The following is a 21,389-nucleotide window of genomic DNA, read 5'->3' as shown; positions in this document are numbered from 1 at the left end:
ACAGCTGTACAGAAAGAAATACATACATGCATAAATATTAAAATTTTAATTGGCTGATGTACTGTCACAGTGGGGGGACTGGTGGACACAGCCCTCTCAAACCCACTCTGTTTAGAGAGATGAAAACGAACAGCATGCAAATAGTAGAAAGAGATAAAACACTTTAACAACCCTACAGAACTGCAGCACAATCTTCTAGCAGAAAGGGATTAATTAGCAACAAAGGCAAACGGCCATTTACCTTAAATTATCAGTTCATCTACATGATCATTATTCAGGAGGAAAATCTTTGTACCTTCATAGCTATTATCTAACTACCTAAGATATGACGATGCAGTGTACAAAGCAACTGAAAGCTTTTGAAGCTAGTTGAAATCCCAGATGAGGCACATTTGTTCCATGAAGCCATTTGTTGCAAGCACACCCCAATCTGACAAATGCGTTTGACATGATACAAGAGCATGCCAACAGACTGACAGAAAAAAAATACAAAATAATAATGCTTATTTTCTTGATGAAAGAATCCTGTCAGTGCTCCCTTCCCAAACTCTTTCTTCTCCTCTCAAGGGATGCATTCATGTTATGTGCACGTCATGCACAAATTTGAACTTTGGATTTAAACCTTTGCTTCGCTTGCATTTAAATTATGTAAATATCAAGCCCAAGCCCTGCGAAATCCAAAACAGAGAGCATCTCATCCTGGTTCAGGATAAAACAGGCTCGTCTTCTTCCTGTTATACATTCTGAATGGACTAGCGTAGGGCCAGTCTAATATTTAAAGAATACTCCTTTTACTCTGCTATGGGGTGCTTTGCAAGTTGTCTCATTCCTGTCTCCAATCTCCTCTTGTAAAAACTTCACTTCTCAGTGTCATGAATATTCATTTGTCATGTAAATTGATGTCAAGTTACTATTCAGACAGTGCAAAACCTCCTTTTTTTGGTAGATTGAACCATCAGAAGGTGGCTGGAAATGGCTAGTAGTGTAATATTAGTAGTGTACAGCCATGAGAATAAAAATTTTATCCCTGGCCAAGAGGAGGAATGTCGAGAAAAGATATATTTGTCAGCTGTTCCTTCCTGACACTACTGACTGGATAATCACTGGCTTTTTGAACTCATTAGCCTGCAGTATCTGACAAATAGACAGAGTGGCTGGCAAACCCCAGTGACTCCGCAGCAGGACCCTACCAGCAGTGACCCTCCATTTCTACAGCATTAGCAGCAGCCATGCTGGATGTGCTACATCCCTGCTACACCAATGTTTGAAGACGAACAACTCCACCACCAATCTGGACCCAAGCAGGACAACCTGGATGCTGAAACACTCGTACCTAGAGGTACCTTAGCTGCCCCAGACAAAGTGACACCCAACCCCACACGGCCCTGTGTTCTATCCACCAGATCCATGCCTCTATCTCGGAGAGCCCATTGGGCTGACGTGGCACTACATGCTTTCAAGTAGGTGAGCATAGCTACTCGCACGGTGAAGTCACACGATGACCCTTGCACAGAGTCTGGCTCCTCAATCACGTGAGTTTGTGCTCAGGCTCAACAAAAGACTCCAGCCATTGAATAGCTCATTTCCCTCCTGATAAGTCTCTTTTCCAGGACAGAACTCAGCCTATGGCAATTTCTTTCCAGCAGGAGAAAACACTTATTTTGCCATTATTATAATCTAACACAGATATAAAGGCGAACAAAGAAGGCAAGCAAATCCCATATTCAGAATGGAGTCCACCCAAAAATGTACAGAGAAACTCAGTTCCCTACTGTGATTGCGAACACAATACAAGTTCTCCATGCCATAACAGTTGCTTCAAATGACGTGCCTACAAGCCGTATCTTGGCAGACAGGAGAGGTAGGTCTGGTCTACATTTAAGATATGCTAACATTTTTATGGTTATATGGGAATTTTTTTTTTTTCCATGCCAGAAAAAGCCCTAGAAAATACATAGTTACACTGGCCAAAAAACAGAGAGAGACTGAGAGAAGCAGAAAAGCCTACAGATCTTTTGGGGTAACCAACTTAAACAGGGTTCAAACTATGATTCCAAAAGACTTGTCTCCTTCTCAGTCTCAGAGGTTTTAAAAACTAAATTATCATTTTCAAGTACAGAGTTGACAAAAATTACATTCATAGCAGGACACTCTAAGCGATGTTGTCTCCTTCCCCACCTCTAGCATAGGGAATAAAACCTTGTGAGGAAAAAAAAAAGAAAAAAAAATCACTAGCTTGCTATTTTAAATGTACCTTTAATTTAAGGTCAAAAAAAGCAAGTCAGTCCAGAAATCAGCACGCAACAAGAACTCAATTACAATCAGCAAATGGAGTAAAGGAAAACTGAACCCCAAGAAAAATAACTGAAAACAAGGTGGGGACACTGGGGAACAAAACCCCAGCAAACCTCACAGAGTATGGGGGTTTTCCTCCTCCTCCTGTAAGGGGGAGGAGAAATCTCAGACCTTGCTCACTTTACTTTAACAAAGTGCATGAAATCACATATTTTCATTCCTTGACACAGCTATAAAAGAATGTAAAGAATAAAATTGCCATGCAAAATAGGGCATTTCAATTTCACAGCAGCCAAAACTTCATGATAAATTTTTGAAAGGGGTCACTTTTTCTCAAAATATCAAATATCCTTTCCTCACTCCCTCCAAACGCAGGTAATTTTCTTAATAATTTTCACCTTTGCACTGGTGAACATACTGGGACAAATAATACATGATGCACAAAAAAGTCATAATGCTCTGTGCGAGTTAATAGGAGCAGTGAGATGCTGAATGTGTGATAAATCTAGACCCGAAAGCAAAATATGCCTCCTAATTAAAAATCAATTATTAAAATCAGTAAAGAATGAAAAAGAAAAAAGGCTCACTCACCAAACTCATAATGAAATCCTGGAAACTTCAGAGTTATTTGAAAAGCAGAAAGAAACCTTCAACATCTATATTTAACTAAAGATTCTTCTAAGACTCTATTGTGAGTTTCTCGATTTTATGATTAAACAGTTCTGTGAAAAAGTATTTCTAGTATCTTTTGTGCTTTATCTCTTCATTCCAAATGGTCATGAAGTTGAATAGGCAGCATTTGAATGCGGAATGCAAGAACAAATCATTACTCTGGCTCTGGGAAATCGAAGTACACAGATGCCCTGATGTGGCTCCGAGGTGATGCAGGGATGATAAGGAGCCACCCAAAGCCACCAGCACCTGAACTTACAACCAAGTGCATTATGTTTACCGACAACATCACCAGCTGGATTCCTGAACAGTTCTCCTTCAGAAGGTGGTTTTAACATACTTATTAATTCACAAATATTAGATCAGGGTGTTCAAATAACTATTTCCAACCCATTTGTGTTCAGTTCTGGGAAGATTTCAAACACAGAACAGCTAAAAAGTATCTCAATAACACAGAACCTGTTACATGAGCTTGGACAAGTGGAAATTTCTGGTTTTCACTTACTGTAAAACTAAGATACATTTTCGTACACCTAGGAGTGACAGAGAGATTAAATTAATGAGTGTTACTGAAGAGGTCTGAATCCCATTATTGGAGAAACTACACTGGTATTATGCATTATCATAAATATTCAGCATCTGCAATCAAAAGAAGGCTTTGGTGTTTACGTATATAATAAAGTTTTAATAATTCACTAGCAATCTTTCACACAGAGTGCTGCCACCACTTTCTTTCTGGAAAAAGGAAAAAAAAAAACATATCCACAATTTAAAATCCAAAACCATTCAACTGGAAACAAAAGCATCCGTTCTACAGAGAAATGCACGTTGCCAGTAACAAGTCATTTTTCCAAGAGGTAGAAACTCCGGGCTTTATCTGCCTGTGGCAGGCGTGTAAGCCAGCCAGGGGTGCCACCTTCTTGTGCTCCCCTGAGCACACTCCAGCCTGCAGACCCCTGTGCACCCTTCCTTTCTCCAAAAGGGTATGGCCAATGCAAGCACCCAAGGATGGAGCCACAGACACCCCATGGCGGCTGCCCAAACTTGGGAGTACTTCGGCAACAAAATTATCAGGTTTTTTTCCTCAAAAGACTCAGAAAACCTAAGGGAGTGCACTCTGAGGATGCATCAGCCACCCTACCCAAGGGCAGGTCATGGTACCTCCAGAGAATAAACTCAGCCCCTCAGCCATCAGCAGTCAAACTCTAAGCCATAAAATAGTCAAATTTGGTATTTTACCTGCATCACAAGCAAAGGGGTATGTTGTTATCCTTCCACTGGAGATTAAAGGATATGGGATTGTGTTTCACAACGTTTTGGCCACGGGGTGGGGGGGCCTGCAGGAAGACCTCCTCTGTGAGAGGGCATTGGGGCTGCCCCGTGCCACCCGCAGACAGTTCCCCAAGGGACCCACCATGTGCCAAAACTCAACCTGCCCACAGGAGCTTCCCAAGGCCACTGAGCAAGCTTATTTAAGAACTGGTGGTAAAAGTTCAAAAGGATGCCAGGGCAGAATGAGAGAGGGTGGATGCAGAAGAGAGCATGCAGCACCACACTGAACCAGCCTTGCGTGCTGCCATCCCCTCAGCCTGCCCTAATAGGGTGGGAGACATGTTGGGGGGACCAAGATTGGTTTAACTGCCAATTAATTCTTTGAAACTCCACCACTTTTAACGCATAAAACACAGGAAAAATCCCAACTTGACCCATAGCATCGGCTTACCTATCTCCCACAGAGGGAGAGCCACATTATCTAGTGCCATACTGGTCAGACATCAACTTCTGAAGTACGGTCCGGTCCAGCTGAATAAATACCACGGAAAGTCAATAGCCAAATCCTTTCAGCAGCACCACTCTGGGAACCAGATTGGAATTTGAACATTTGCATTGATTTATATTTTTTTTCTGACGTTACCAGCTGGGAGCAAGCACTGGAGAGAAGGTACACACAAATGTCTCCACAGGAACATGAACGGCCTGTAAAGGATTACCTTTTAAAGGATTATCTTTTAAACAAAGAAAAATTTGGTATAGTGCAAAAAAATGACTGGAATCAAAAGAAACAGATTAATCCAACAGGATTACCAGGTAAGGCTTCCCTGTACTTTAATGTCCAGACACACAGCTGAGAAACTTGAACAGTTTTATTTAGGCGCTTGGGTGCAGTTGTCAAGCTCCTTTTCATGGTCCACAAATAAGGGCTGCCCGTTCACTTAAGGCTGTTAAAACAAAAGCTTTGACGACTTATCCTCAAGCTTCACAAGCAACAGCGATCTTCTGTCTTTTTACACAGCCCTTTCCTTTACCCTTGCATATGTAAGCTCTGATCATCAAGTCCTTTTAACTCCAGCCAGGAAGGAAGATTAGTCGCTGCCTGTACCGCTCCTGCACTGTGAAATTTCCAGAACTGAGCTCTTTTACTTCCCTCTGGGAGACAGGGAAAGACACAGAAAAATGGAGATCAAGCTCTTCATGAGGCTTTTTTCCTGAATTGTTAACACCCGTGTAAGCTTTTACAGCCATGGTACTACACTATTACAAAAAGCCAAATAACATCAGTCTACTAAAATAAAACAGCATCCATATATTTGGGAACAACACATACTACATGCACTTGAGCACCTCTGTCTTACTAGTAGACATGTTGGCAGCGTCTCTTACATGCACCAAAAACTTATATTGAAACGTAATTGAGTATTCTGGCAAACAGAATGGGGTAAGCAACAGAGTTAAAAAAAAAAAAAACAAAAACAAAAAAACCACCACAAAAACGATAAAGCCTCATTAACTAACTAAAATTACTTTTTACTGTGTTTTAATTATTTAACATTTCTTTTTAAAGTGCTTATTTAACACACGTTCAAGGTTTCCTTTAAGTAAATTTAAAATCCTAAATACTTCAGTTCCTTCATATTTCAGTCAGCCTCATATACAGGTCAGCCCCAGCCTAATTCAGAGGAGAAACCAGGTTTAGCAGCACTCACAAACCCTGCCTCTTGATGCCATGAAATGTTATCCACTTCGGTGAGTTTTCCCATCTAATAATTTTACATTTCCATCTTTTGAACTTATCACATATTATTTTATATCCAAGTAAACACTACATCTGTTCAGCTTATATTTCACACTTATTTAAGAATAAATACAGCATTAAAAGCAGACTCACCTCCTCCGCCTCCAAGAAGGCTGGAATTAGCTGCAAGAAGAACAAAAGGAGAACTGTTAGCATTGAGATTTCTAAATATAGATGGAACCAAAACAGAAGATGTCTCACAAGAGATTTTCCAGTTTCAGTAACTCTGCTACTCTCCATTTACCAAAAACATCTATTGCAAAAACTACCATATATTTAAATTGTAATCACAGTCTTTACCCTTGCACTATTTTGCAATATCTCTGAACATATAAGCTAATAAATAAAACAGTAATGTAATTATTAAAGCTAATGTGTTGAGATAGCTTATGAAATTACAATCTTGAGTTTATAATTCTATAAACCACATTCCTTTTTGATTGCTAAATTAAATAAAAGTCATTTTAGAGAAACTTAAATAGACTTTGATGCAACTTTTGATTAGCTCTCCTTGTTTTCTGTGACACGGAACCTTTGAGGATGATGATGAGAAACCTTGGCCCCATTGATATCAAAGGGTGTTTTACCATTGTATGCAATTAAGTCGGGATTTCACTCAGTATGCTTAATTGCCTCTGTACTGTAACCATCCAGCTACTCATGCCAGAAATGGATAAATCACTTATGGAAAGCAATTTTCAGAGCATGGTGACACAAGATGGTCCTTCAAATTAAGCTAGCAGAATTGGAGCCATGCCAAACATTTTCCTTTCACAGGCTGGGCAAAAACAGAAGGACAGCCTAGGCTTCTAAGCCTGACTTCAGTAAAGTATTCACCCTTTAGATGTGTGGGAGATAAATCCCTGTCGTATCGTAATAGAGATAAAACACAGTATAAAAGCAAGAGTATACGGGATGGACACAGGTACTTATTGCTCGCTGATGAGTAAAGGAGAAGCAAGACATCAAACCATTTCCTGCTCTAGGACAAGTGTAGATGGCAAGATACACAGAATAAATTACATATTTTCCAGTATCCAAACTTCCTACTGTTCTATGTTATTGTTTCTATGATTTCCCTCTGTTTCCTGAATAGGAGACTGTAAATAGCAAATTCCCTGCTGCTGCTTTTTTCCATCACTTTCTTAAGACTTTTACAAAAAAATCAACAGTTACCTTGGTCTTCCTCAATTTTTTTTTCAGATATTCTACAAACATTTTTGACTTAACATCCACTGTCAGCTCAGCCACTTGCAGTCAGCTTTCCCTGACACTGCAGTGAAACTGTCTGCATTGAGAAGATAGATTTTCCATCAAAGTAGCATACCCAAGATCTCTTAATTTTAAAAGCAACACATACGATTAATATTATTACCTTACAGTGACTCAAGAAGTAGCTCTAGAGTATTGAAAATGCAATGCTCTTTAAAGAAATAAATATGCAGCTTTATATCCAGCATAGCCAACAAGATCAAATAAAATGCAAACTACAGGGACAGTTATCCATCCTAGGACTAGCTGCTCCTACACTCGTTGAGTGAATAAATTGTTGAGAACAAGACCTAGAGGTATGTTTTCATGTATCTTTTTGATCCAAGTCTGGTTCTAACCCTCTGCAAGATTAGATGGAAGAAAATGAGGCGAATAATCTTTGTTTCTATAACAAAGCCATTTGTAGCCATTTACAAAGAAGTGCCTGACTTCCTTTTTGCTGTCTGGAATATTTTTTTTTAATAAAAACAGCCCCACATATTTTTATAGCAGCTTCCAAATGTGGCCTGTAACAGGTAACATCACCTCCCCTGCAGTAAAATGAGTTTATCTGAGATAAAAATCAGCAGACTTCATACCAGAAGAAAATAAAAGTAACGAAGTGTCATCTACTGCCATGAGAACGCTATTCAAGCTTATTCTTTTTGACAATATGGAAGACACCTACAGTTACTATTCTAGTTCTTGAATGAGTCAAATTCTAGGATTTCAGATACTATGTTTGAGAGACTGAAGTGACACAGCTATGACCCGTTATACCTCACTGTAACCAGTTTCCACTGCTAGAAAACTTTCTTCTGATACCCAGCCAACATCCCCATTGCAAACTCCCATTTGATGGCTTCTCAGAGAATTATGTTTCTCTCATTAAGCTTCCCTAACAATGTTCATCTTTCCAATACTTTCTAAAACTTGTTAATAACATATCCTATAAGTCAGCATCACACACTTCTCTATAGAAACAGCAAAAACAGTTCAAATAGATTTTTGGCTGCAGTGCATCTACTACAGCTATTGAAATTGCAGTAATAATTCATAGGCGCTTTTTTTTTTAAAAAAAAAGAATCATACTTGCATACTAGAAGGAAAATCAAACAATTTTCCTATGATGGCAGGAAGGAACATGACTGAATTATATCCACAGTATCCTTTCCAGAAAGATAATGTGTCACTCAAAAAGCAAGAACTTTTATTTTCAGATTTTTCAGATTGTATCTGAAAGGTTCAATAAATTATACCTCTCTTTCCATCTTTGGGAAAGCCTTACCATTAAAGAAGTAACTTGTCACTTAGCACCTAACGAACACTTTTCCCCAGCCAGAGCTGGGGGTTTTCACCTGGATTCAGAGAGGAGGTCAGCACAGCCCCATGGCTGTAATCATACCATATTATGTTGGAACAAGCATGGCCTCTCTTCTCAAGTCCCTCAGTGTTAATCTACAGCTGCATTTTGTCCATCAGTTCTCCCAAATGATCAAGTCTTGCAAAACGCTTTGCAAGGGGCTCCTGCTGCAAAGGTTCAACTGTGGGTAGGTGAGTATGAGTAATCAGTGGTGGGACCCTGGGAGCTTTCAACCTCCAAATGTGATGCAGTCCAAATTGCTCCCCAGGCTGCACCACTACACTGTGCACATGCACAACTCCCCCACGTAACTTAGGGCATGCCCAGCCTTAGGTAGCACACTTTACAACATTTGTAGACAGCTAGTAAATCCATCTTGACTAACTCCTTGTCCTTATTTCTTTATTCCAGAGCTGCACAGGATTCTCAAGTCACAGGAGACCTGGGATGAGATGAGAGAGGAAGACTGAATTGCTACCAAGTTACCAAGGCAAAGAACAGTAAAAGAAAACAAGAAATGAGAGGGGCTCCAAAGAAATGTGAGGTAAAGACTTCTTGCACCTCATTTCAGTCCCCACGTTACCCTTTCAAATCAACCTGCCCAACCTTTCTAAAATCGCCTCCTTACAAACTACAGTCCACAACAGATTCCTGAGCATTAATTCTGAAAATCCACTCCCAAGAAAAACCTTGAAATATTATTTTAATATGTACTCATTTATACTAAGAGGAGTGATGACACAGAATGGTCAAGCAGCCAGCAGACTACATACTTTCTTGTCAGACTGAAATATAACACACATTGATAAAGCCTTATCCAAAACATCTCACTTAGCGATGGCTCGCAGGAGGCAGCAGAGGTGAGAGCTCATCTAATTGTAAATAATTTTGCCTTCACCAGTAACATAGGCTTCAGTAAAAAATAATAATAATTAAAGAAAAAAACCACCACATTTGGGGACTGGGTCCTGTAGTGTATTTTAAATAGCAGCTTCAGGATGAGACAAATCACAGCACAGGAGATGGTGTCCATTACCACTACTTTAGAACGAGTTGAACTCTGCGTTTTGAGAGACAGATCTCACCTTCATAGCCTGCCTCAGTAGAACAAATGGAAATACACCTTGAAGTAGTAATATGGCTTTCAGAGCTTTAGTTCTAGACTTCTTTTCATTACACTACATGCATTGGCACTAAAAAGTGTTTCGACAAAGTTCACGCCCATCTCGAAGAAATGAAAGAAATTAAGAGAAAAAAACAGTCACTGAGTACAATGATATAGCCCTTAATGAGATGTTTATGACCCCAGTTTCAACCAGAAACTCAGTATTTCAAATGACTTGACACCTCAACAGACTAGACTTTTATGCTTCTAGATTAGCAGCACCCGGACAGCGCTACTAAACAAACTCCATGAATGCTCGTCTGGTCTACACACAAAATTCCACTCTTGCTCTAAGAAACAAAATTCCTTCCAAAACCCTTCTGTGGGGAAAAAGAAAAAAACAATAAAAGGAAAATAAAAGACCTGGAAGGGAAGGATTTAAAGTAAGCTTAGTCTCTCATTATGGAATACCCACAATGAAATCTCAAGTTACTAAAATGTACAAATTTGAATAATGAATATACCAGCATACTTGACAAATAAGAACTGGACATGAATGTTTTAAATCTCACCCTTCTTAATGATTTAAGTCATATGGCTTTCCAACACTTTTTTGACTGAACAAGCAGACCAGGAACTCTGGCAAACATTTTCCTCAATGTTCTCTCTGTAACAATATCCTTGCCAAGTAGTAGGATTATTTGAAATTTTGTGGTAAGCAAATGAATGCTGAAGAAGTTCGTTCACCTCAAATGAAACTGAAAATCTTTCTGTGCTGTAATCCAAAAGGTATAAAAAGTGAAGAAGGATGTATGTATGCATTCCTTAAACAGACATTTGCAGGCACATAATTATTTTTTCTGCTGTCATTTCTGTGGAATTTAGAAAATAGAAAAGATGCGAATACCAATTTTTGTGATGTCTCTGGAGATAACATGCTTTTAGCTTTGTTAACAACATAGCTGAATAACTCTGGTTACTTTTTGTTGGCATATACTCATCTGACAACATTTTAAAAACGTAAAATCTTCTGGGAGCATGTCTTTGTCAAGTATTAATGGCACTAGTAACATAAATTGACATCTATGTCATGCAGCCATGCATCTGTCAGTATAATAAAAATATACTTTTAAAAGATTACTTGATATTGTCTGACTTTGGCAGCAGATGTTTGAGCTTATTTTGATGTAAAAAAGATTAAATATTTTTGTCAATACTTTCTAATTGTGAAATTTATTCAAGAAGACATTTTTATAACTGGCAGTGTTGTAAGATGCAAGACATTCTATTGCCTCAGACACCATTTTTATTCATCAATAAAACATCATAACAGGCAGCTGTTGAGCAGAGTACCAGTAATTTATGGAACGGGAAGCTACATTTCTCCTACATGTTTTGTGAGACATCCTTACCTGTCACTGCATTTTGTTTGATCTTTTTTCAAGAAAGCAGAGAGAACAAAGAAGAGTGAGGTAACAACTGCACCTGGAACATTCAACCATTTTTAACATGAGGTGTGTTTTGGTGCCTTAAAGTAAAAAGCTTTACGCTTAAAGATCATGAAGTAATTTTGAACTATATATAGTAAATAAAATACAGCCATACACAGTATACTACAGCATCGGCACCACTATAATTAACTTTACTCAAAATACTTCCTTGCACACAAAGCCACGGCAATCAGGAGAGGTAAAACAATATTATAATAACAGACTGAGCCGGATTTGCAGAGTTATGTAAGTGCCTAATGCTGCAAAGCAGAGACTACTAGAAATTAGAAAACCACCCAGCCTACAAAATAGGATCGACTTCAAACATTTGGGCACATCAGTAAGTACCACTGTTAGCATCTTCAGACACCTTCTGTAAATAGTGTCTTCAGATACTCCATACAGAGGGTGTGACGAAAACCTGCATGCAACCACGAGCAGAAACAGCTCCGTAATATGGGTAGCAGCAATTTACTTAACTGTTTTCTATGCTGCAGAAGATTTCTACAAACAAGTGGCTTCCCTGTATGCCTGGAGAGAGTATTCATCCTTCTGGACTAACACCAAAGAGCCGAACTGGGACTGAATCCTTTGGCTGATGCACAGTCTGGAGCCTCACAAGAGGGCTACACCCTGGGTTCAAGGACAGTGGGCTGGTCCCCGCAGAGGACTGGCTGCTCTGCACGCCCCGGCCCTCAGGTGACAGCTCCTTGGAGCAAACCCCACATCGGCCAAAGGCCTGGCCTTGACCCGCTCTGCTCCTGAGGGTTCCTAAAATGCTTCGGAGTTTAGCCCAATAGTTTTGGGGTTTGCTTGTTTTTCATGGGTGATGGAGAGCACATCACATTCTCGATGTACAAAGACTTGAGCTTCTATATATTAAGAAATCTCCTCCTCTTCTGCCCATAAAAAACCTCTGTAAACAGATGTGAACATCTACCCAGTCTTGTTTTATTGTTACCAAAACAGTACCGACTTCAAGCTCTCTTTCTAAAAAGCCAAGATGTCTACAAGCATGACCTAATGAGTCCAAACAATTCAGCTCATGAAGTTTCCATCATTTATTTGTCTTAACAAAGCAGATGATGTGAGAGACAAAAGAAAGGGACTGAATTTTCCATGCCTTGCTTTCTTCCTAGATACTGAAAGTGCACACTACAAATCTGTCCTGCCTTAAAGGATAAATAAAATCTAACGGAAGGCTTTGTGCAATTAAAAGTACAGGTTTTGTATCCGGAACTAATAAAATGGCTTTGTGGTCTACTTCTCATACAACCTGTGCTATTCTATTCCTCCCTCACAAATTCTGCATAGAGAACAAATTGTTAAAACTAAGTTTTGCCATCCTTGAAAGTCAAGTAGTCATTATCTCCCATTTCAAGCTTGTAAAGGTATGTCATAGGTAGATCAAGGAAAAAAAAAATCAGCATACTAGTAAGTGGTCTGGAGTTGATTCTGTCAAGGAAATTGCCTTCACAACATTCTGAATTCAATAAGGAAACAATAACTGTCATAACTTTTCAGTTATTTTTCTTCTTCTAATACACTACCAACTCAATACATTATGTGCATTTATGCAAGAAAGCTATTTTTTAAAGTTATATATTACACCCATTAAGCTTAATCAGTCATATGCAAAGCATCTCTGAAATCTGATATGAAGAGTAAAAAAACCAACCACAACAAACCCAGAAAACCCAACGTAGGCAAGGCAGCAGTCAGCAGCAGTATACTGTGAACACAGTACAGAAATAAGCACACAGCTATCAGTCTGGCATTTATAATTTAGAGCACATCGGAGGCAGACCTTCAAAGCAGAAGGAGCAAAATGACGGGTTTTTATCTTACAGTGAAATACACTAATTGCTTTAATGCAGAGTAAGAGAAAATTAACAGAAACTGAAGTTGACTAACACATACTGAAAAGAACATGAGAGGAGGCTTTTGGCCTAGAGTGCCTCCGAAATGCTGCTGTATAAACTTCCATATGGACTCAAGATTAGGCTCCAACTTTAAAAGGAGCATACACTTTACAGTAGCCTCAGGACTCCAAATCACCACAACTGCTTCTTGTTGGGGAAGTCAGTCAACCGTAGAAAAAAATGTAACTTAAAAGAATATAAAAAAAAAAAAAACCACAAACAGATGAACTTGTTTTTAAAAACAGTATTCATCAGGAGATCTTCAGTCCCAAGCACAACTTTGCAAAACACTTCCAGGTGAAATCCTGCAAAAACAGCAGTTCACACACACACTCATACCAATGAAATTCATACCCTTCACACCCATCCACTCGTATATTATTTTCATCTAGGCAGAAACATCTATTCCAAATCAAAGGTAAAAAAGCGATGCAAAAGGAAAAGTTTCCCACCAGCAACTCGTGAAGGACAGTTAGAAGAACCTGTTTGATGAGGCTGAGCTCATCATTCAACAGACTTGTTGAATCAAAAGCAGCAGTTTGAATGAGAAGGAGCTAGAAAAGGCTAAAACTGGCTGGTAAGCACAGAAACATCCATCGTCATGTTTTGCATGAACCCCTTTGCAGAGGGCATGCTCGTTTTTCATGTTCTTCTCATTTTTTTCTGGCAAACATGAGACAGGTGCAAAGCAGCAATAATTTCATTCTAAAACACAGGTTGATAAATTGTCACACACACTACCCAGTGCTAAAGGGAAAGCTATGATTAAGATTTCATCCATTTTGTGTGTCAGTTTGTGGTTTTCTCAACCACTTAAAATTGCCTTCTAGATCATCAAGGTATTTTAGAATACAGGCGAGCTAAAACGTAAAGCAACAGGAACGTATTTCAGGGCAGAATAATGAGTAAAAAAATATTCTGGTCTACTACATCCAATTCTTCAACTCATAATTTGGGCCATTTGTGCGGTTTGTAAATGTAACATGAAAGGGAATCAAAGTGCTGCAGTATATAATTAATCCATTTAAGTAGAGTAATCATCAATACTTAAAAGCCTACGCAAAATACAATAAGAGGTAGTCTTAAATTCTACCTCCACAATTAGAAAAGCAGTTTTGGTTGTAATTATTTCAAAATAATTAGTGACATTTATATAATTCATGCATCTTTCCAGTATACCAAAGGTACTAGGAACACGTTATCTGGAAAACAGAAAAGAATTGGAGTGAAGCTCTTTGTGCTTTCTTTGCTTTTGTCTTTTCAAGATTACAAGTAGCTCTGAACCTCCTGAAGTCTACCTGTACACAAGAACACTACCCTATAAGTTTTTCCTTTTTTTTTTTTTTTCTTTTATTTTTAAAACATTGGTATGGTACTTATGGTGTAGCTAATCACAAATTCAATTTCAATTTCCTTCCCTAGGAAATAATTGCATAATATTTGATTTCAAGAAGGAAAATGTCTGATTGCAGAAATTTTTAATAAAGCAACAATTATGCTCTGAAAATCAAGAAGAAATCAAAAGGTGATAAAAACTAACACATTTCAGTCTTGAAACATTAATAATCAACATTAAGACTTCAAAACAATAAAAAACCCTAAATTGTCATGAAATCAAAGGTCACTATTGAAAAGAAGCTACCTGGGGCCTTGCCCTGACGGCAGCACAGCACATTTTTCCACAGGGTAACCAGCAGTAAGAGGAACCCTGTGGTGCAGGCACACCCTGCGGTGCTTCTGATTTACTCATAGATAGTCTAAGCAAGGTCAATCCCAGCTACAGCTGCAGGGCTGACCTCACTGGGTGTATTTTGGAGAAAAAGTAGTAGGTGCCCACACCACTGGTTTTTGTTAGGGTATTAACACTCATCAACAATATTCAGTTTTTAAAAAGAAAAAGAAGAAGGAAAAAAAAAAAAAAAGAAGACACACCTCATTCCCTACCAAAACAGCCCTCGCACTTTTTTCCAGCTATGCAGACAAGACTTCACTTGCAAGTTTTGCCATAAAGTTCCGAGGAAGGCAAGGTGTTATTGCAACGTTTTTGCAAAAGCAGCCTGGAAGGAAGATTTTGACAATGAATTACAAGCTCCTGCAAGCAACTAGCGCAGACATGTAGGATTTGAAGAGCCTTCAAGTAAAGCACCGAAGGAAGGTCTGCTTTAAAATGTATCCAACTGGGTGAATGTAACATTCTCTGCATATGAAGGTGTTGTATAACCTCTCTAACGATCCTGTCTTTATACAGCCTGAAATTACAAGCAGATCCCACTGTGGTCAGTGTGAGCCACATGACAGAAGACAGGGAGAATCTGGTTAGGTATTTTACTGTACTTTTTGTTTTCAAACATAGGCCCAAACTGTTGCTATAGGGCTAAATATTTGTGTAACAACAGTCACGTATTCCTTTGTAAGGGAAAGTGGAACATAATAACCTCAGCATTTCAGTTAAACCAGGAATAACACATTACAGTAAAATATTCACTGGACATCCTACACTGTCCATAAGAATATTGTCCCAAATCTTTCTGTATACTGTTCTCAAATACACTATCCATACTTTTATCTTAACTCTTTCAAAAAGTTACCATCTATAAGCTAAAAAAAAAAAAAAAAAAAAAAAAAAAAATCTTGAGAAGAATCTTGAGAAGACCATGACACAATACTAAGAATAAAGTGTATCCATCAAATTACTCTGTCAGAGAAATCAGAAATTGGCTCTTTTATGATAAATTAGCTTAGAATCACAGAATGGTTTGGGTTGGAAGGGACTAAAAAAGGTCACCTAGTTCCACCCCCCTGCCATGGGCAGGAACACCTTCCACCAGCTCAGGTTGCCCAAAGCCCCGTCCAGCCTGGCCCTGAACCCTGCCAGGGAGGGGGCAGCCACAACTTCTCTGGGCAACCTGTGCCAGGGCCTCACCACCCTCACAGGGAAGATTTCCTCCTCATACATAATCTAAATTTACCCTCTTTCAGTTTAAAACTGTTACTCCTCATCCTATCTCTACTAGACTCCCTGATAAAGAGTCCCTGCCCAGCTTTCCTATAGCCCCCTTTAAGTCCTAGGTGGCCGCTCTAAGGTCTCCCTGGAGACTTCTCCAGGCTGAACACCCCCAGCGCTCTCAGCCTGTCCTCACAGCGGAGGTGCTCCAGCCCCCAGTCATCTTCGTGGCCTCTTCTGGACCTGCTTGAGCAGGTGTGTGTCCTTCTTACATTGGTGCCCCCAGAGCTGGACACAGCACTGCAGGGGGTGTCTCACAAGAGTGGAGTAGAGGGGGAGAATCCCCTCCCTCGAATTGCTGCCCACACTTGATACAGCCCAGGACACGGTTGGCTTTCTGCGCTGTGAGCACACATTGATGGCTCATTATGAGTTTTCCATCCACTGATAATCCCCCAGTCCTTCTCCGCAGGGCTGCTCTCCATTCAACTCCTCACCCAGCCTGGATTTGTGCTTGGGATTGCCCCGACCCATGGGTAGGACCTTGCCCTTGCCCTTGTTGAACTTCATGAGGTTTGGATGGGCCCACCTGTCCAGTCTGTCAGAGAGAGATCAATTATCTTCTCCATTTTACTGTTCCTGGAACATACAATCCATTACATGTCTTAAAAGGTGAAACATAATCTAAAGTTTGAAAAAATACAGGAAAAAAATATTACTGTTAGCTTAGCATTTTCACATGTCTCGAAAGCTTAAAAAACTATTCAGGAACTTTAACGAAAAGGGATATCACAAGTAATCAAAATTATGTGAAGGCCTGTAGATATTTTCAAAGGCATGACAGAGCCAAAACCCAAAAGATTAAATACCTGGCAATGACAGGATTTCAGATCGTGTGGGACAATTCTTTCTTCCTGTCAGGTCGTTGGGGGTTTCTAATCTTTCCCAGCTGCAGATGCTCACAGGTCATGATTTATCTCAACAATCATCAGGTTGGAGCCGTACTACTCAGTTACTTGCCTACCAAAAAGTGCCCTGCACCTCATTTGCCTTCGTAGCACCTGCATACTTGCTCCTTGGGTACCCCATGGCTGCATGAGAAATAAAGCAAGGAGTGTTTCATTATACTCTCAAGATCTGTAAGATTCCAGGCACTTTTTAATGATGAAGGGAGATTAAAGCTATTATCAAAAAAACCTGCAGTAAATAGGCACTGTTGTTACAAGATTGTGCATTCAAGCAGATAATATCTGGCAGAAGTGGTATTAAGGCTTTGATGAAAAATTTACTGAGGTTAGACTGGACAAGAATCTTTCATTTTCTCTGAAACTCAACAAGAGGGTAGGCTGGCTGCACTGTCACACACTGATAATGCCATGCAGAAAAAGAAATCATCAAGCTGCAACACCTAATCAATAATTTCATCGTATATGCACCAGAGCATCATCCCTTAAAATTTTCCATCCTTGCTTCCTGCTAATACCACTGATCAAATTTAGAAAATGTTGCCCATACCAAGCAGGACTCATGCTACCTTGTCATGTAGGGTTATTCCCAGTTAGACAACATAGTTCAGCTGTCTAGAAGAGACACGACTGTTGGATGCAGATCAGAAGACCACATGAGGAAGCCTGATTTCCCTAAATGGGAGAAGTGACGAGAGGCAGACACTGTCAGGTGGCAATGTGGGACCTCTGTGTTTTGTGAACCCAAGAGCGATGATGTGAATTCACCCTCTGGTGGCAAAGATGCTTGTGGTTAATTTACCATCGTCACCACAAGCACTTCCACCACAAATCCTTTCAGCTATAACCACTACCCAAAACCACAAAAACTGTTTGTACTTGCTATTTTTGCTAACATTTTCTTTCATTGCTTCTAGTAACAGTTTGCCCATTGACTCAAGAGTAGTACCACCATGTAAAACAAATAAGCAAACAAGTTTGACTCTGCCTGGGCCACAGCTCAATCACACGCTTTTTTATATCATAGCACCTAACTGTTGGAGGTATTCTCACTGAAAGCTTCAATGAGAAGGACTGTGGCTTACTAATCAGAATGTAGGACAGACGAAACAAAGGAAAAAAAATTTTCTACAATTAGACCAAAGATAAACTTGGGGAAGCTGATTAATCACTTCAAGATAGGCTGCCTTTTTTTTTTCCTATTAGTGAGTATTGATCAAAAGTGTTGCTCAAATAAGTACTCCTATGTTTTTGGTTTACCTATTTTTCTGTAAGGCAAAAAGGGAGACAGATACATGTAGCACAAAAACCACACTAGGATTAACGTCTGCAGTCCAAGTTTAGTCATTTTTCTCCCAAATGTTGCAATGTATACAGCCCATGTAGTGCAACTTTCTGAAAACATGTTCTCAGTAATTTGGTATTTTAATGAGTTATCATTTCTCCTATACTTTATATCATAAAAATTCACAATCTTAAGAAACTCCAACTTTCATATCGACCTTCTGCATCCAGGATTAGCATGTACTCACAGTGATCTATTCCACATATAGAAAACACAAATATGAATACTACAATCTAGTTTTGCATAGCAAACACTTCATTTCATTATTGTAATACTACTAGTATGATTTATGAGTCAGCTGAGTACTTCTGAAAAATGTATTGAGAAGTCAAAAACAGAATTAGGCAAATGTTGCTTATATGAATACACAGACCAGTAATGTCAAAGGATATTACAGGCACCTTATGGGATATGTAAGCACATCTGTAAGGCAGGTAAAGTATGTTTTTATAGCTGCTCAGAAAAGAAAAAGGTATGATTCATCTTTTGAAACTCTCTATAAAATTACTTCTCTAGTGGCAACTAATAGAGAAAGGTCCCAAAATACCAGTCACATGCTCTAATCATCAGGGAGAAAGAAATTAAATGACAATTTAAACAAACAAACAAAAAGCCCCCAAAAAACAACACTTCATTGAATATGGAAAATTCTATTTTTTCCTGAAAAGCAACTACAGCAATCTCATATTCTATAACCACATTAGCAAAGAAATGGTTCACTGGATAGCTGAAGAAGATCTTAAGTCCCTGAAGCATCAGGTAGGTAGATTACAATATGAAACCTGCACTACTAAATACATAGCATAAGTTTATGGTCATGATGTGCAAGAAGAGACTTTCTGTTAATTTAGCTCTAATAATGTTGTAATCTAAGAATATCACTCCTACTGATATGTATAAAACCCCCAGACAGTCCAAAAATTTTACCAGAATTTGTTACAGGCAACAAAAAACATACTACTCTGGCTGGAATAAGTGACTGCACAGGAGCACGGCTCTTTTCTTCCCCTGAAGTCTCAGGCAGTCTTTTCGTAATACTTCAAACAAATTAAATCTGCTGCAATTAATGATTATAGTTTTTTCCTTCAATCAGTCTATATTCCTCTAGGAAATTAACTTAGCTATTAAAAGCCTAAAGGCTGGAAAGGAACCTAGTTAGATGAGTTTTACCTCCTCTGTATTGCCTGTGTAATCAAATGCAGTTTCCCCACCAGTTTAATTCTAATCAATTTAATTACTGAAAATTACAACGAAAAAACCCACCTTACTTCTTACACCAGAACAAAGGAGAAAAGCTACACGTGGTGGCACAAGAATACTGGGTGGCAACAGTTTGATACTGCACGTGAGCAAGAGGAAATGACCAAAAATAGCTACAAGTTCTAATATTCCTTAGAAAACAGCCATCAGACTGAGGAGGTAAAAACAGCAAGCCACAAACTAAGAATAAAACTCAAGCGCAGACTACTTCCAAGGTGTGAAATCTGGGGAAGAGATTATTACTTCTGTATTGTGAAGCCTTGATCACACACAACCTGCATAGCTCCACTGAGTCTTAAGCTGCACTTCCTACTCAGTCTTTTGGTCAAATGCTTCCTGCACACAGCAATGGAAAAGAAAAACATGGCACCACCCAGGATGGTTTAATTCTCTCTTCCCCACCAAAAGAAAGAAGATAATAATTCCAGCATGGGAGAGCTGTCCATGCACATGGAGAGATTAGGCTAGGAGCCACACTCTTTCCTTGCCACGTCTCCGAAACAAAACTGTTTTATTAGTCCACACTGAGGAAGGAGAAATCAAGGGAAAACCTGGAGATAAATGTCCTAAGTGTAGAAAAACACTCTAGTAGAAACCAAACTGAAGAATAACACCAGGAGAAGAATGGATCCTAACAAAGAAGCCCAGGATGGAGACACAAAGGAAATAATCTCTAAAACAGAAATGGAGTGAAAGAAAAAAGTATAAGCTCCAAATTCAAATGCTCCATATGATATAAAAATACTGAGATGAAAGGTCTCTTAAACAAGTCTGTTAAGATAAACACAGAGTTACATAGAAGTAGTTTGAGAGATAAGTAAGTATGCATGTTTTTCTCCACCTGATTTCCACAGCGAAAGTATTTCTTAGTGTTATGAAACCCCCTTTTTAAAAGCTAATTATTTCATGGTATGTTTCTCTTATCTCTTGTCACAAGGAAACTTCTATGCTGATCAGAAAAATACTTGGTAATATAATGCCTTTATTTCTTTTGAAATATGCAAAACATAAAACAAATCCATTCTTTCATTGCTTTTTAATTTCTTTTTTTTCATTTTTCCTCTTTGACCATAATGGCTTTACTGTCTACTTCATAATTTCAAGGACCTCAATCAAGTCTACTTTAAATCTTCTTCGTCCAGATGACTAATCTCAGTAACCTCATTTAAACTGCTAGTTTACATTCTACTAAAGCCATCTGATCCGTACAAGAAAGGGGTAGAAGTATGCCAGTGACTCTTACTGGAAGACATTGTGGTCACTGCCAAAAGTGGAAAACTAATTGCCATACAGCAAGGACTGGCTCTAGTAAGAGATACAGCAATTAACGTCTAAAAATATTGGAACAAAGTATTTTCTTTTTGCTGAATTCACCAACCAGGCAGCTTTGTGTTTTATAATATGCACCGCAAAAAAGGAGAAACTCTGGCTCACCACAGACAAGAAAAATAATTTTTCTCCAAAAAGGAAACGACTAATGCAAGACAAGTTTTTAACTAATTGTGTTCACTGATCTTTTAATAATGGAAATGGTGGGGCGGGCGAGTGGGGTGTATGGAGAATACCATAGCGATACTTAGCATCCTGGAATCTGCAAAGAAATACAAGAAACTGAACTATACAAACTTTACCTAAAGGCAAACCATGAATGCTCTTAAAATAAATGTCATGTATTTTTAAAAAAGATCACTCTGTTGCAAGAAA

At 39.0% G+C, this 21,389-nt stretch overlaps 1 protein-coding gene and 1 long non-coding RNA gene across 6 annotated transcripts in view; one reads left to right on the top strand and one right to left on the bottom strand.

Annotated features, from left to right (window-relative positions):
• MACROD2 (MACRO domain containing 2) overlaps positions 1 to 21,389 on the bottom strand; it is an 887,639-nt gene that overhangs the window by 693,927 nt on the left and 172,323 nt on the right. For all 5 annotated transcript variants that reach the window (XM_026844750.1, XM_026844753.1, XM_026844751.1 and 2 more), the window contains exon 3: positions 6,134 to 6,163. In XM_026844750.1, coding sequence (XP_026700551.1) covers positions 6,134 to 6,163 — 30 coding nt within the window. The remainder of the gene's footprint in view (positions 1 to 6,133; positions 6,164 to 21,389) is intronic.
• LOC113478030 lies at positions 6,607 to 16,326 on the top strand. Its single transcript, XR_003397993.1, has 3 exons — positions 6,607 to 6,618; positions 8,982 to 8,987; positions 16,200 to 16,326. It is a non-coding gene; the product is annotated as an uncharacterized LOC113478030 (long non-coding RNA).

Source organism: Athene cunicularia (genome assembly GCF_003259725.1).
Source record: "Athene cunicularia isolate RWA chromosome 3 unlocalized genomic scaffold, athCun1 chr3_part1, whole genome shotgun sequence".
Lineage (NCBI taxonomy): Eukaryota > Metazoa > Chordata > Aves > Strigiformes > Strigidae > Athene > Athene cunicularia.
Note: the sequence above shows the minus strand (reverse complement) of the source record. Positions and strands in the feature narration are given on the sequence as shown.